This window comes from Erinaceus europaeus, chromosome 8 (assembly GCF_950295315.1).
Source record: "Erinaceus europaeus chromosome 8, mEriEur2.1, whole genome shotgun sequence".
NCBI lineage: Eukaryota > Metazoa > Chordata > Mammalia > Eulipotyphla > Erinaceidae > Erinaceus > Erinaceus europaeus.
This window is the reverse complement of record NC_080169.1, coordinates 109,685,453-109,701,042: the sequence shown is the minus strand read 5'-3', so window position 1 is coordinate 109,701,042 and position 15,590 is coordinate 109,685,453. Positions and strand designations below refer to the sequence as shown.

Here is a 15,590-nt window from a genome sequence, read left to right as displayed (position 1 = left end):
ACCCAGGCCCTTGCACAAAGAAAACAGTCAGCATGCCAATTTCTTTGCTATAGTAAAATTTCCTGAAAGAAGCTACTCCCCTTATTAATATAGCTTTGCCTGACTTGTTCACCTTTTAATTAAAGTTGCTTGGCTTATGTTTTGTATGTAATGGTGTTAAACAGATAAATAGATATACTGTTACCCTGGGAGTATGGACCGACCAGTCGACGCCCATGTTCAGCGGGGAAGCAATTACAGAAGCCAGACCCTCTACCTTCTGCAACCCTCAACGACCCTGGGTCCATGCTCCCAGAGGGCTAGAGAATGGGAAGGCTATCATGGGAGGGGGTGGGATATGGGGATTGGGTGGTGGGAATTGTGTGGAGTTGTACCCCTCCTACCTTATGCTTTTGTTCACTAATCCTTTCTTAAATAAAAAATTAAAAAAAAAAAAAAAAAAGAAATGTAGAATGAATTCAAGTCAAAAGCTTATCTACCACTTTACCGAAGGAATCATCTAACTTATTAAAGAGGCATAGGGACAGGGTTAAGCAGTGTGTATATACCCATGTATATTTTCTTAAATCTGAGTCAAAATTAGTTCATGTCTTCTGAGGGAAGAAAGCCATACCCTTTAAAGTAATTTTGACAATTGCATTTCTATAGGATAGGAGTCTTGAAGTCAAAGCCTGCACTTAGAAAATTCATAGGTTAAACGCAGGTGGCGCAAAGCGCAAGGACCAGAGTAAGGCTCCCGGTTCAAGCCCTGGCTTCCCACCTGCAGGGGAGTCGCTTCACAAGTGGTGAAGCAGGTCTACAGGTGTCACTCTTTCTCTCCCCCTCTCTGTCTTCCCCTCCTCTCTCCATTTCTCTCTGTCCTATCCAACAACAATGACAAAAATAATAACTACAACAATAAAACAACAAGGGCAACAAAAGGGAATAAATAAAATAAACATTTTTTTTAAAATAAAAGAAAATTCATAGGTAAGATCTATGAAACACTAGTATGCCATTGCAATGCTATGCACAATACATTGTGCTATTTCCAAGTCTGAGGTATTTTTTCTAAGTAGTTATAATAAGACATAGCCAAAAGTATTGTTTAACTTAGAAAAAGATGAGAGAGGAATATGATTCCAATATGTGAGTGTCTATTTTCCATCTACATGTGTAATGGGTACCAGATCTATCATCCATAATTATGTTTTCATAATGTTTCATTAGGGAAATAAAGTAATAGTTAGGAACAGACTACTAATTTTTAAAATGATTCCATGGAGGGAAACCATTTAACAACTCTCTGCATGGGCCAAGTACCACATTAAGAACATTGCATACAATTTCATTTAATTTATAAACAATCTTATGAGGTAGGTCTTATTATCCCATGTTGCAAATCAGCTAATTGAGTCTTAGTGAGGTCAAATAATTTAATCTCCATCCCACAGCCAGTGTGAGTCAGACTTGAAATTCAATCTGACCCCAGTCTCCAGCATCCTATTATATCTACTTTAAATTGTAAAGCAGATTTTTAGCTGAACAGTTGCATAAATGGGTCTAGTTTTGTTTATGTGATAGACTAAGTTTAAAAACGGTCTTTTCTTTCTTTCTTTTTTTTTTTTTTTCTCTATGAGAGACTTACCATCTTGGAATAAATGGTCTTTCTTTTCTTTAACCATAGGGTTAAAACAAAAGTTAAACAGCAAAGGAAAAATATTCATTTTTGCTTTTTAAAGCTGCCTCTTCTCAGTTGTCTTCCTTGTAACTTATCTATTATTTTTATATCTCTTCTGGTCCCCAAAATGTCTGTAGGTGGGCTGGATCCTTTCTATCCTGGATGAACTGCAGCTGAACCCTCAGCCTCCTGTTGGGGTCCTTCCACTGGGGACTGGGAATGACCTGGCTCGAACTCTCAACTGGGGAGGGGTAAGAAGTATTGGCAGGAGCTATATGTGTCTTCATGCAACAGGGTCCCCAAATCCATTCCGATGTCCTGATTGAAGAAGCAAGTGCCTTCGTTATTCAAGAGATAAATCAGAGTTGAGAATCGAGATGCCCAGGAGTCAGGATTTTATCTGGTCACTTAATCTGTTTAAACTTAACAGGGAAAGACATGTATGGAAATAAAGGGAATAGTATACAAGCTTGGGGCTTTTTGATGTGTTTACTGAAGACTTTGGGTGAGTTGGCCTCAAATCACTTTTTTAAAGATAGAGACAGAGAGGCAGAAAGACAGACAGAGAAAGAGAGAGAGAGAGAGAGAGAGGGAGACACTACAGAATCAAGCCTCCTTTGCTGCAGTAGGGACCAGTCAGAATCTGTATTGTGTATATGGCAAAGCTGTGCACTATTTGAGTGATCTATTTCACCATCCCACTGACTTCAAATCTTTGTGTAAAATATTAAGAAATATTTTAGTTAATCCTGAACCTCAGCCCTCGTCAAAATAGCAAGTCTGGTTCCAATTTGCAATCTTTGGTTTGGAAGAGTTGGAACTCAGTCAGCACTTGCTTTTGTGGTCAGTGTTATCCTGGTTTTGATTATCAGCTAACAAACTTTCTACCATGTTCTTACTACTTCAGGCAAGTTTATGGGCCATGGGCCAATGGTTACTAACAAAGCGTGGCATTAATATATTTATATATTTCAGTGCTGATATGACAGTAAGGTACTATATACTAAGATATGCACCTTTTTATTTCCTGACAGAAGACTGTTATATGTGCTGGTTTCTCTGAAAATCATCTGCAGATATAATCATCTAATTATCAGACTCTGTTGCTTTATATATTTATAGGACAGAGACAGCCAGAAATTGAGAGGGATGGGAAGAGATAGAGAGGTAGAGAAACAGAGAGACACCTGCAGTCTTTTTTTTTTTCACCATTTGTGAAGCTTTCTCCCTGCAGGTGGTGAGAAGGGGGGGAGGGGAGGTCAAACCTGGGTCCTTGAACATTGTAACATGTGTGCTCAACCAGGGGCACAACCACCCCGCTCCTAATTATCAGCCTTTTGTGTGAATTAAACTCCCATAAGTGAAAATGATCTCGAAATTTAGCAGATTGAATTTGTCCTTCAGCTAATTAACTTCCCACAATTTTGTGTTGTTTCTTAATTTGTTTTTAGAAAGCATAATAATATAATTATATTTATGTGAAGCAGCTAGTAGTTTCAGTCTTAATGCCCCTTAACCAAATCAATAACATCCTTACCCTTAATTATGATGATGCTATTATCAGGAAATCCAAATCAAAATAACACTAAGATACCACCTCACACCTGTGTGAATGATCTACATCAAAAAGGAAGGAATCCTGTCAAGTGAGATAAGCAACCCAAGTGTGGAATTCACATCTAGCATGATTAAAAGGGAATGTCCAATACCCTGCACTGGAGTGAAAAGGTATACTGGTGATGAGAGAAGTAGGTTAACACTTATTTTCAGTAGATGGGAAATTACACCCCTGAGGCAAGTCTTGTAAAATTACCTTTACTCAATGAAAATCAGTTACAAAAATAAAGGAAAAGAAATAGAAAAAAATATAAAAATATAAAGAATATATAAAGGAAAGAAAAATTATCAAGTCTCACAAATTAAAAAATAACAAAACAAAACAAAAAAACAAAGATACTCATCATGTTTGCTCGAAGAAAGTGCAGCTCCTTAACAGAACTACTCCTCAGGAGGACTGGCCTTAGGTCATAGAAGACATTATGTCCCATTGTAAGTTTAGGAAAAAAATAAGTGAAATAGGAAATCCACAGAGATATCAGATACTGTTTTGAGAATGTGTCCCCTTTTCAACATACATTTGTTCTATTGTATCCCCCAAATTTCTCTTGTAGAAAGCTTGGGGAGTCCTATTTTTACCCTGATAAAATCAGTTATCAAACATGGCCCACAGTGCCAATAACAACTATTGGTTTGTGGTTTTGACAATATTATTTTTCAGCTCATAGCAAGGATTTCTGCCTGTTTATGTATGCATACTGTCTTAAATTCTAACAAATTCAGGAAAAATAATTCCCTCTATCAGTTCTGCTGATTGTAAAATACACAGCTAGAGGAAAAGGACTCTTCCTTATGTGTGAGTTTTGGTTACACTGTTCACTTCTCCAGACAACAATAAATATGCTTTATGTTTTTTAATTCCTCAGGGATATACTGATGAACCTGTTTCTAAGATTCTTTGCCAAGTGGAAGATGGGACCATTGTACAGCTAGATCGCTGGAACCTCCATGTGGAGAGAAACCCAGACTTGCCTCCAGAAGAGCTTGAAGATGGCGTGTGTAAGGTTAGAGAATTCTTTATTTTTAATTAAAATTTTTTTTTATTTATAAAAAGGAAACATTGACAAAACCAAAGGATAAGAGAGGTACAGCTTCACACAATTCCAGAACTCTGTATCCCATCCCCTCCCCTGATAGCTTTCCTATTCTCTAACACTCTGGGAGTATGGACTCAAGGTCATTGTGAGATGCAGAAGGTTGGAGGTCTGGCTTCTGTAATGGCTTCCCCGCTGAGCATGGGCATTGACAGGCCAATCCATACTCCCAGCCTGTCTCTCTCTTTCCTTAGTGGGGAAGGGTTTTGGGGAAGCAGAGCTCCAGGACATATTGGTGGGGTTGTCTGTCCAGAGAAGTCTGGTTGAGTCTGGTTGGCATCAATATTTTCTTAAGTGAGAAGGAAGCTTGGCACATCTGCCTGCATCACAGGAGACACAGCCATTGCTCTAGAATCAGGGACTGACTGCTTCCCATGAGATAACAGAACTGTGTTTATAATTCTATGCTAGTAGAATAAGCACCACTCAATGATTCTGTTCCACAGACTTCTAAAGTCTAAAATTTCTTAAATGTTTCCAGAGCTCAGGGAATGTTCTATGTATTCACCTTTCATATCAGAAAGATATGTACCTGTCTTCTGAACTATACTTATTACAAACTCATAACCTATGATACGATAAGAATAAAAATGTTCTGGAGTCCAGGTGGTGGTGCACGTGGTTGAGCGCACATGTTATCATGTGCAAAAACTTGGGTTCAAGCCCCTCATGCCCTCTTGCAGAAGAAAAGCTTTGTGAGTGGTGAAGCAGGGCTGCAGTTGTCTCGCTGTCTATCTCCCTCTATATATCTTCCTCCTCCTCTCAATTTCTCTCTCTCTCTATTCAATAATGAATAAATCAAATTTTAAAAAGAAAAGAATATGAATGTTCTGAAGCATTAAACACATGGCCTTTCAGTAGCAAGATAATATGTTCCTGAGGTTTCTGACTTGGCATAAAATACCGTTTTTGTGTGTGTGTGTAAGCAATCCTAACTAAACCAGTGGCAAATGCTAGAAGAAGAAGAAACTAAACCAGTTTCATAATTTGGTTGAAACTTTTGACCATGCCTTAGTGTTTACACTTCTATGATTGACTCTGAGGTTACCAGTGTCTGTTGTCGTAGATTCCAAGTACCTCAAGGAGAACAGCTAATGTTCTCAGTCATACTAATTAAATAATAAACAGAGAATAATAGGAGACGTTCTCTTCTTTATAAGAGATAGCTTAGACTGCATTTTACTACTCAGGTAGAGATATGCATTTTTCTTTGAATCCTCATGGCTACATGGGTGAATACTCAGTATTAAGTGTGTGTTATATTTCAAGTCAAGACAAAGCAATAAACAGAGTTGTAAGTATTCTAGTGTAGGGCTTCAGTATTTATTTCTAAGAGTCTATTTTCAGATACATTTGATGGATCTCTGAGTAGTTCTTTCCCTCATACTTTCCTCTTCTGTTTTATGATAGTGTTTTCAAATCGTAAGAATCTCCAGATGTATTTGATAAAAATTCATATTGCAAGACCCAGTCTACAGTTATTTTGATAAGTCAACGCAGACTTAAAGTCCTGGCACCTGTAATCTAAGTGCCATCCCTCTAAGATGAATTGTGCCACTGATTTCATGGATTTCTCTTTCCTTTTCTTTTTCCTTATTGAGGGGATTAATGCTTCATAGTGTATCCATTGACACATGGTGAAGTTTAATTATGCACTAAAAACACAAACTCTCTTTCACCTTCCCTTCCCCATCTTTCCCAGAGCCTTTTGCTTTAATGCAGCATACCCTGTCCAGTTCATGTTTCACTTAGTGTTCTCCCTCTGTCTCCATATATTAGGTCCTGCTTATAAGTGATATTAATTGGTATTTGTCCTTCTCCTTTTGGCCTATCACACTTAACATGATATATTCAGGTTCCATCAATATCATGCAGAGGGGATGACTTCATCATTTTTAAGGCTGAGTAGTCTTCCATCATGTATATATACCACAATTTTTATTTATTTAAAATAGGAGACATTAACAAAACCATAGGATAAGAGGGGTACAACTCCACGCAATTTCCACCACCAGATCTCCGTATCCCATCCCCTCCCCTGATAGCTTTCCTATTCTTTATCCCTCTGGGAGTATGGACCCAAGGTCATTGTGGGATCCATATATCACAATTTTTAAACTTTTTCTTTCTTTCTTTTTTTTTTATTTAAGAAAGGATTAATTAACAAAACCATAGGGTAGGAGGGGTACAACTCTACACAATTCCCACCACCCAATCTCCATATCCCACCCCCTCCCCTGATAGCTTTCCCATTCTCTATCCCTCTGGGAGCATGGACCCAGGGTCATTGTGGGTTGCAGAAGGTGGAAGGTCTGGCTTCTGTAATTGCTTCCCTGCTGAACATGGGCATTGACTGGTCGGTCCATACTCCCAGTCTGCCTCTCTCTTTCCCTAGTAGGGTGTGTCTCTGGGGAAGCTGAGCTCCAGGACACATTGGTGGGGTCTTCAGTCCAGAGAAGCCTGGCCGGCATCCTGATGACATCTGGAACCTGGTGACTGAAAAGAGAGTTAACATACAAAGCCAAACAAATTGTTGAGCAATCATGGACCCAAAGCTTTGAATAGTGGAGAGGAAGTGTTAGGGGGGTACTCACTGCAAACTCTAGTGTACTTCTACTTTCAGGTATAAATTTTGCAGTAGTTTACGGATACATGTGAACATATGCTCTCTCTCACAGAAACTGGTGTATATCTAGGTTTTGGGACTTTGTTAGAAAGTGAACCACCTGAGATGGAATTAGAGTATACTATGAAAGGAAAGGTCTCACCCGAGTAATGAAGCTGAAGGGTTGTATTCCACATGTGAAGTCTCTGGACACAGTCTGAGGTGAAGCATGTTGAGGTGGCAATCATTGCATTGGTTAGGTTGTGATCGGCAGATGCAATATTATTTGATATGGATTGGGAGAGGCATATGGGAAATTGGGCCCTATCCAAGGGTTCCAGGACTGGGGGAAGTAGAGGCTCTATAGTGGAGATGTGAGGTTCCTGCTGTGTTAGGGTTCAAAAAGACAATCGATAGTTAATGTTATCATCACATTAATTGGTAATTGGGTTTAACTTTGAAAAGTCCTTTTGTTATGGTTTGCTGTACAGTATCCAGTATCTTGTATATAGCTGTGCTATTGGATGCTTCTGCTCTACTTGGTCTAGGAATTTTTTAACTTCTTATCTGAAGTTGGACATCTGGGTTTCTACCAGTTTCTGGTTTATAAATTGTGCTGCTATAAACATAAGTATACATAGATTTCTTCTGATAGGTAAATGTTGTTGTTTCCTTTGGGTAAATATCCAGGAGAGGAATTGCTGAGTCATAGGGTAGATCCATTTCTAGTGTTTTGAGAAATCTCTAGTCTGCTTCCCACAATGGTTAACCTTTTTACATTTCTAACATCAGTGAACAAGTGTCCTCTTTTCCCCACATTCTCTCCGATATCTCTTGCTTCTCTCCTTTCTGATATATGAGATTTTCACAGGTGTGGAGTAGAATCTCACTGTTGTCTTTCTTTGCATTTTTCTGATGATTAATTGTCTTTGTTTGCATTTATCTGATGATAAGTGACTGAGCACCTTCTCATATATCTGTTGGCCCTTTGGATCTCTTTCTCAGTGAAATTTCCATCCATGTCCTGGCCCCATTTTCTAATTGAGCTGCTTGTTTTTTTGGGTGCTAAGTTTACTAATCTCTTCATGTATTTTGGTTATAAGTTCTTTGTCGGAGGTATGTTGTGTAAAGTTCTTCTCCCATGTCATAGGATGTCTTTCTTTTTGAGTGGTGATACCCTTCGTTGTACAGAAGCTCTTCAGTTTGATGTAGTCCCATTGGTATTATTTATTTATCTTTCTTTCTTCCGTTTTTCCTTCCTTCCTTTCTTTATTCCTTTTACTGTTGGATTTGCATTCTTTTTTTAATTTTTAAAATCTTTATTTGTTTATTAGATAGAGACAGCCAGAAATTGAGAGGGAAGGGGGAGATAGAGAAGGCGAGAGACAGAGAGACACATGCAGCCCTGCTTCACTACTTGCAAAGCTTTCCCCCTGCAGGTGAAGGCTGAGGGCTTGAACACGGGTCCTTGCACTTTGTGACATGTGTGCTTAACCAGGTGCACCACTACCCAGCCCCTGGATTTGAATTCTCATAGTCTTTTTTAAAGCATTGGTTGTGATGTATTCTGCCAATGTCTTCTTCTATGTACTTAGTAGTTTCTGGCCTAATGTTCATGCCCTTGAGCCAATTGAAGTTGAATGTTGTGCATGGTAATAGGTAATGGTTCAATTTCATTTGTTTGCATGATTTAGTCCAATATTCCAACACCATTTGTTGAAGAGACTTCTCTTTTATCATTTAATGGTTTGGGCCTCATCATCAAAAATTAGCCATAGATGTGGGGACCTATTTCTGAATTTTCAGTTTTATTCCACTGGTCTGTGGATCTAGATTGGGTCCAGTATCAGACAGTTTTGATTACAGTATCTCTGTAGTGTAGCTTGAAGTCAGGTAATGTAATGCCCCTAGTCCTGGCCCTTTTTCTCAAGATTTCTTTGGCAATCATTAGGATGTTTTTGTTTGTTTGTTTGTAACTTTTGTTATAGTCCTTTAAAGAAGTTCATGAATAACCTTAATGGGGCTGGCATTAAATCTCTATTTGGCTTTGGGTAGGATGTTCATTTTGATGATGTTAATTCTTCCAAAATTCATGAGCATGAGAGGTCCTTCCATTTCTTTGTATCTCTTTCTATTTCTTTGAAGAGAGATTAATAATTTTCAGTGTATAAATTCTTCACTTCCTTTGTTAACTTTACTCCCAAATATTTATTGTTTTTGATACTATAGTGAAGGATATTGATTCTGCATATTTTCTTCTTATTATAAGTTATTGTTAGGAATGTCATTGATTTTTATATATTGATTTTTTTTAGCCTGCCATGTTACTATATTCAAGAACATATAGGATTTTTCTACTAGACTCTTTGGGGATATATATATATATATATATTCATATCATCAGAAAATAGGGGAAGTTTAACTTCTCTTCCAATCTGCACCCCTTTGATTCCTTTCTCTTGCCTGATAGCTATGTCTAGGAATTCCAGGACAATGGTAAATAGTTGTGATAATGGGGAGCCCTGCGTTGTACCTGACTGAAGAGGAAAAACTTTCAATTTATCACCATTGACTACGACCCAGCTTTGATTCTGGCTACATACTCTAAGAATTTTATGCCGTTATATATATATATATATATATATATATATATATATATTCTGTCTTTCTATCTGAAAAAGTAAATAAACCTGGAGCAGTGAAACTCTGGCAATGAAAAAAAAAAGCAGCCAAATAAATAAAAGCTTAGTTATTTCATGTTGTTTTTATGTTTTTTTTCCATCTAGGCCATAATCCAGAAATTATAAAATTTCTAGCATATATCACAAGTACTCGGTTGATCATGATTTTATAACTTATATATAATGTCACCCTGTTGTTTAAGTATCAATGCCATCTTGATTTCTTCCTAATGTATTTTACTCACAGAAACTGGTTAGGAAAAAGGAAAAGAAGAAAGTGGTAAACCACATGGGAATTTATAAGATCCTTGCCCTCACATCATTTGGAATAGTTAGACCTTCAATAGAAATATAGCAACTTCTCCTCCAAACTGCTGAATAAATGGAAAAACTTTTTGGTGCTGCCAGGAAACATTAGTCCAGATAATCGAAGCACTTTGAAAATGGATTTGGGGGAAGATGCATAGGATTTTGGGGAAGGCTTTTTTATTCCTGGAAAATATGAAAAAAAATTAATAACAGGCTAAATTGGAATATTATTTTGGGAATGATGACCAGATGTTCTCCTATGTTATCAGTGGATTCTAAGACATGGGTTGGAATTGTAGCCAAAAGACCATAAATGGTAGAATGTGGACATATGTGTACTTTTGGCAGGATCACCAACCCTTGCTATCATTACTAAGGACTGGTATTTTGTTTAAGTGCAAGAGCTGGACTGTTTCAAATATCAAGCCAGGGAAGTGAGACAGATCTTGTCATTTTTCTTTTCTTTTTAGATTTTAAAAAATATTTACTTATTTATTCCCTTTTGTTGCCCTTGTTGTTTTTTATTATTGTTATTATTGATATCATCATTATTATTAATGTCATTGTTGTTGGATAGGACAGAGAGAAATGGAGAGAGGTGGGGAAGACAGAAAGATAGACACCTGCAAACCTGCTTCACTGCTTGTGAAGTGACTCCTCTACAGGTGGGGAGACTGAAGCTTGAACCAGGATCCTTATGCTGGTCCTTGTGCTTTGCGCCACCTGCACTTAATCCACTGTGCTATAGCCCGACTCTGGATCTTGGCATTTTCTATGTGTGTAGTTTTCCTCCTTGATCACCAGTCAGTTGTAGTCACTTCTAAAGGATGAACTTCTGACTGTGGGATGTCCATGGCAGGTAAAGTTGTTGTTCTTTATTTCCATAAGTGATCAAGGCAATCCAAACAACCCAGTTCCTTTTTTCCTACATATGTTTCTCTCTATCACTTTTCTTTGATAGCTTTATCTTCATGGAGCAAGATTTTCACTCCAATCTAACAGAAACGTTTACTGATGAAGGGGTTCAAACCACTGTCAAAAGCTTACGTTTAAAATATCTAGCTTGAACAAATATTCCTGACATATAGGGAGTGTATTTTATCTGGAGGAAAAATGTGATAGCTCTTTAGGAACATTGTCCAAGCTGAGATAAAATTACCTCTCAATTTACTCTATTATTTCTCTTCCATTCCTGAGTCACAAAAGGAAAATTGGAAGAGCCAGGCTACATATAGGCAAACCTTCTTTTTCTATTTTTCTAACTTGGAACTAAAGTTTTAAAAGACGCTATCAAGATTTCAGTTTTAATTTGGAATTTAGGCTGCTTGGCTTCTTTTACTTGCCTTGCCATTAGTAATAGCAGAGGCCCCAAAGAGTCAGAGAAGGAAAATTAAGATGTGTGTATGTTTGTATTTACATGTTTCACAGTCATATTAAAGAGAAAAGATTTGATAGTTTAAATAAGGATCTAAAACTGTGTGTATGCATTCCCAGTGCTTTATTGCATATATGGCTTTTTTACTCTAAATTTTTTTTGTGGAAATAGGTGAAGGTTAAACATACTGATATGGTTTAACATACTCACTTAAAAGTATCAATCATAACACTGAATATCATTTCTGGAAAAAAATCATATCCTCTGATTAAGTAGAATAAGTCTGACTTTTTTTTTTTTTTTTTTGCTTCCGGGGTTATCACTGGGGTTTGGTGCCTGCACCACTAATCCACTGCTTCTCTGCTTCTGGAGGCCATTTTTCCCATTTTGTTGCACTCCTTGTTGTTGTTATTGTTATTGTTGCCATTCATGTTGTTGGACAGGACAGAGAGAGATTGAAAGAGGAGGGAGAGAAAAACATCTGAACATCTGCTTCACCGCCTGTGAAGCGACACCCCTTGCAGGTGGGGAGCCGAGGCTCGAACCAGGATCCTTATGCAGTCCTTGCACTTTGCGCCATGTGGCTTAACCTGCTGACCTCCTAAGTGTGATGGTGCACCTGGTTGAGCTCATGTTACAGGTTCGAGCCCCTTATTCCCACCTGCAGGGGGAAAGCTTCAGGAGTGATGCAGCAGGGCTGCAGGTGTCTTTCCCAGTCTCTCTCCCTTTCTATCCCCCCTTCCCTCTCAATTTCTGGCCGTTACCATCCTGTGAATAAATAAAGATGATTAAAAAAAATTAAATGCTACAATTGAATTGACTGTCAAATTTTGCTCAGTGGATCATTCTTTACGGCTATTAAAAAGTGTATCCATTGGGAGCTGGGTGGTTGCACACCTGGTTAAGTGCACATGGCTCAAAAAACAAGGACCGGCATAAGGATCCCAGTGCAAGCCTCTGGCTCCCCACCTGCAGGGGGGTCACTTCACGAGTGCTGCATCAGGTCTGCCGGTCTATCTTTCTCTCTGTCTTTCCCTCCTCTCTCTATTTCTCTCTGCCCTATCCAACAACTACAGTGAAAACAATGGTGGCAACAAAATGGAAAAAAAATGGTCTCTAGGAACAGTGGCTTCGTAGTGGAAGCACTGAGCCACAGTGATAACACTGGAGCCAAAAAAAAAAAAAAGTGTATCGATTAGCTTAGAAAGGTTTTGTTACTGTAATACCCACAAAGGTGGTCTTCAGTCTATAATTTGTATTTGTTAGCCTTGCTTCTTACCCTATTTAAAGGTCTCTGGTATGTTATTAGTAATTTTATTTTCAAATATGGATTTGTTTTCAGGGGAGAGAAACACAGAAGAGAAAGGGAGAGAGATTAAAAGCATTATTCTACTCTGGTATATGGTTGTTTTGGGGATTGAACCCAGGACCCATAAGGATTCAGGCATGGAAGTCTGATGAACTACCATTTCACAATTTCTCTGTCCCCTCTAGTGTATTAATTGATCTGAGCTTTCACTGATTTTTTAATAAAAAGAATTCTTTTAAAAATATTTATTATTTATTTTCCTTTTTTGTTGCCCCCCTTTTTATTGTTGTTGTTATTATTATTATTGATGTCATCATTGTTAGATAGGACAGAGAGAAATGGAGAGAGGAGGGGAAGACAGAGAGGGGGAGGAAAAGATAGACACCTGCAGGCCTACTTCACTGCTTGTGAAGCGACTCCCCTGCAGGTGGGGAGCCGGGGGCTTGAACCGGGATCCTTACTCCTGTCCTTGTGGTTTGCGCCACGTGCGCTTAACCCGTTGTGCTACTGCCCAACTCCCAAAATAATTCTTTTTTTAAGTTTTATTTATTGGCTTATTATTGGGTAGAGACAGAGAAATTGAGAGGAGAGGGGGTAGATAGATAGATAGATAGATAGAGATAGAGAGAGAGAGAGACACAAAGCGACATCTGCCGCTCTATTTCACCACTCAAGAACCCCCCCCTCAGGTGGGGAGCAAGGGCTCACACCCTGTCCTTTCACTCTGTAGTGTGTACATTTAACCAGGTGCACCACATCCTGGCCCTGACGACCTGATTTTTAAAAGTCCCCAGTTTCTTCAACATAAACATCCTCTGTCTTGAGTTGAGACTGCTCTCTCTCCCAGGGTCTACCCCTGAAATAGTTTTCTGAAATTTCAGCCTTATGTATTTATTTTTTTTTCCTTCCTGGTATCATAAACTTTACCTCTTCCTTTGTTCACCATTGCAGCTTCCTCTGAATGTCTTCAATAACTACTTCAGCCTTGGATTTGATGCCCACGTGACCTTGGAGTTCCATGAATCCAGAGGTGAGGCCAATGTTCCATGTCCATCTCCCAGGGAGGAAATTTCCAGCCAGTGTTTTGCATGTTCCCTTTCATTTGCCTATCACTTGGGTGTTGGCGATAGACTTCAGTGTTGTTGTTTCATTCCAACATGCACAATGACTGTGATAGCCAGACCAAGTCAGAACTTGTTACAGAGGAGATCCCAAGGTCTGTTTTAAGATTACAGTGATGTTAAAAGATGACACCAGGTACATATGGTACAGATCTTGGTTCTACTAATCTTTTAAGTTTGACTAGAAAACTTTAATGTTATTAGCTGCCAAGATTGTTAAAGACCTCCATAGATAATAACCTTCCCTAAAATCATTAAGACACTCACAACTGGCTTCGGAGCCTCGCTTACCTGGTGGAGCTCACACTTATCACAGGTGAGGAAGTGAGCTTGGAGCCTCTAGCCAGCGCATGTGAGCACTATGCAAAGGGAAAACTTCAAAAGTGGCGAGACAGTATGGTGGTGTTTTACCTTCATTTTTTTTTTTTTGTCTTCTTATGCTCTACCTTCTGCTGGAATTTGTTTTTTAAATATATGTACAGCTTTTTACACTTTTACAAACCACCAATGATTATAGTTCAATCAAGGTCATTGAATTCTAGTATCAAAAACACAGAAATTCTCTCTATGAACATGGAAGGCAAAACCAACTTTTTGCAACAATAGAGGAGAGTTGGTTGGGTTGCACTGAAAGAAAAAGCATATGATGATGTTTGAATTGGGTGTGAAAGCTGCTGGAATCCCCAGCTGGATCAGACTGAGGTGTGAATGAGACTAAGTGACAGTATACTACTGTGAGATGGGGTCATAGTAAGAAAAACAATGGCTTAAAAGACAAGTAAGAGGAAATAATGATGTATGGCTAAACGTTTAATCAAAACAATCTCATGCCATTCCAAGTTGAGACCATTTGGAATCTTGATTTATACACTGAAGTTCCAGTCTTTCTTCTGTTCTATTTTGCTTACTCAGATGTTATAGTATAGCATATAGCTATGCTATATGCCTATGCTTGTATCTGAACTATAAAACATACTCACATATAGGTATCTATTCCCTTGTGAGTATGTTAATGTGTCAGTATTAGAAAATTCTAAGCTGTAGGTTCATAAGCAATTTATGAGATAATCGTAAGTGAGGGATTACTTTTGAAATATTCCTATTTATTATTTATTGGGTAGAGACAGAAATAAAGAGCAAAGGAGTCAGAGGGAGAGAGAAGAGAGAGAGATACTTGTAGCACTTCTTCACCACTCACCATGGCAGGTGAGGACTGGGGGCTTCAACTCTGGACCAGGGGCATGGCAAAATGAGTGCTCAAATGGGTACGCCACCTCCTGGCCCCCAAAGGATTATTATTTTTTCAAAGATTATGCTAGAACATATATATATATATACATATATATTAACTTTTTCCCTTCCCTTTTGTTGCCCTTGTTATTTATCGTCATTGTTGTTGTTATTGCTGTCGTTGTTGGATAGGACAGAGAGAAATCGAGAGAGGAGGGGAAGACAGAGAGACGGAGAGAAAGAAAGACACCTGCAGACCTGCTTCACTGCCTGTGAATCGAACCCCCTGCAGGTGGGGAGACGAACCTGGATCCTAATGCCAGTCCGTGCACTTTCTGCCATGTGCACTTAACCTGCTGCTCCACAGCCCAGCTCCTGAGCATACATATTTTTTAACCCACAGAATTTGAAATACATATTCTAAAGGTAGAACACAAATGTTCAGATTCCAGTAAGAATGCAGAGAACATTCTAACACTTTGAGGAATGAAAGGTCAAAAGTGGAACTGTAGCATTAAACTTGTAAGAATACAAAATGAATGTGAAGTGCATACCTGAATCTTGGCTACATCTTGGCATATCCTGTCTT

General features: G+C 38.6%; 1 protein-coding gene across 2 annotated transcripts in view; it reads left to right on the top strand.

Moving 5' to 3' along the window:
• The window catches only part of DGKI (diacylglycerol kinase iota), a 593,672-nt gene that overhangs the window by 371,902 nt on the left and 206,180 nt on the right, over nt 1–15,590 (top strand). For both annotated transcript variants that reach the window (XM_060196647.1, XM_060196646.1), the window contains exons 13-15: nt 1,798–1,911; nt 4,144–4,281; nt 13,602–13,680. In XM_060196647.1, coding sequence (XP_060052630.1) covers nt 1,798–1,911; nt 4,144–4,281; nt 13,602–13,680 — 331 coding nt within the window. The remainder of the gene's footprint in view (nt 1–1,797; nt 1,912–4,143; nt 4,282–13,601; nt 13,681–15,590) is intronic.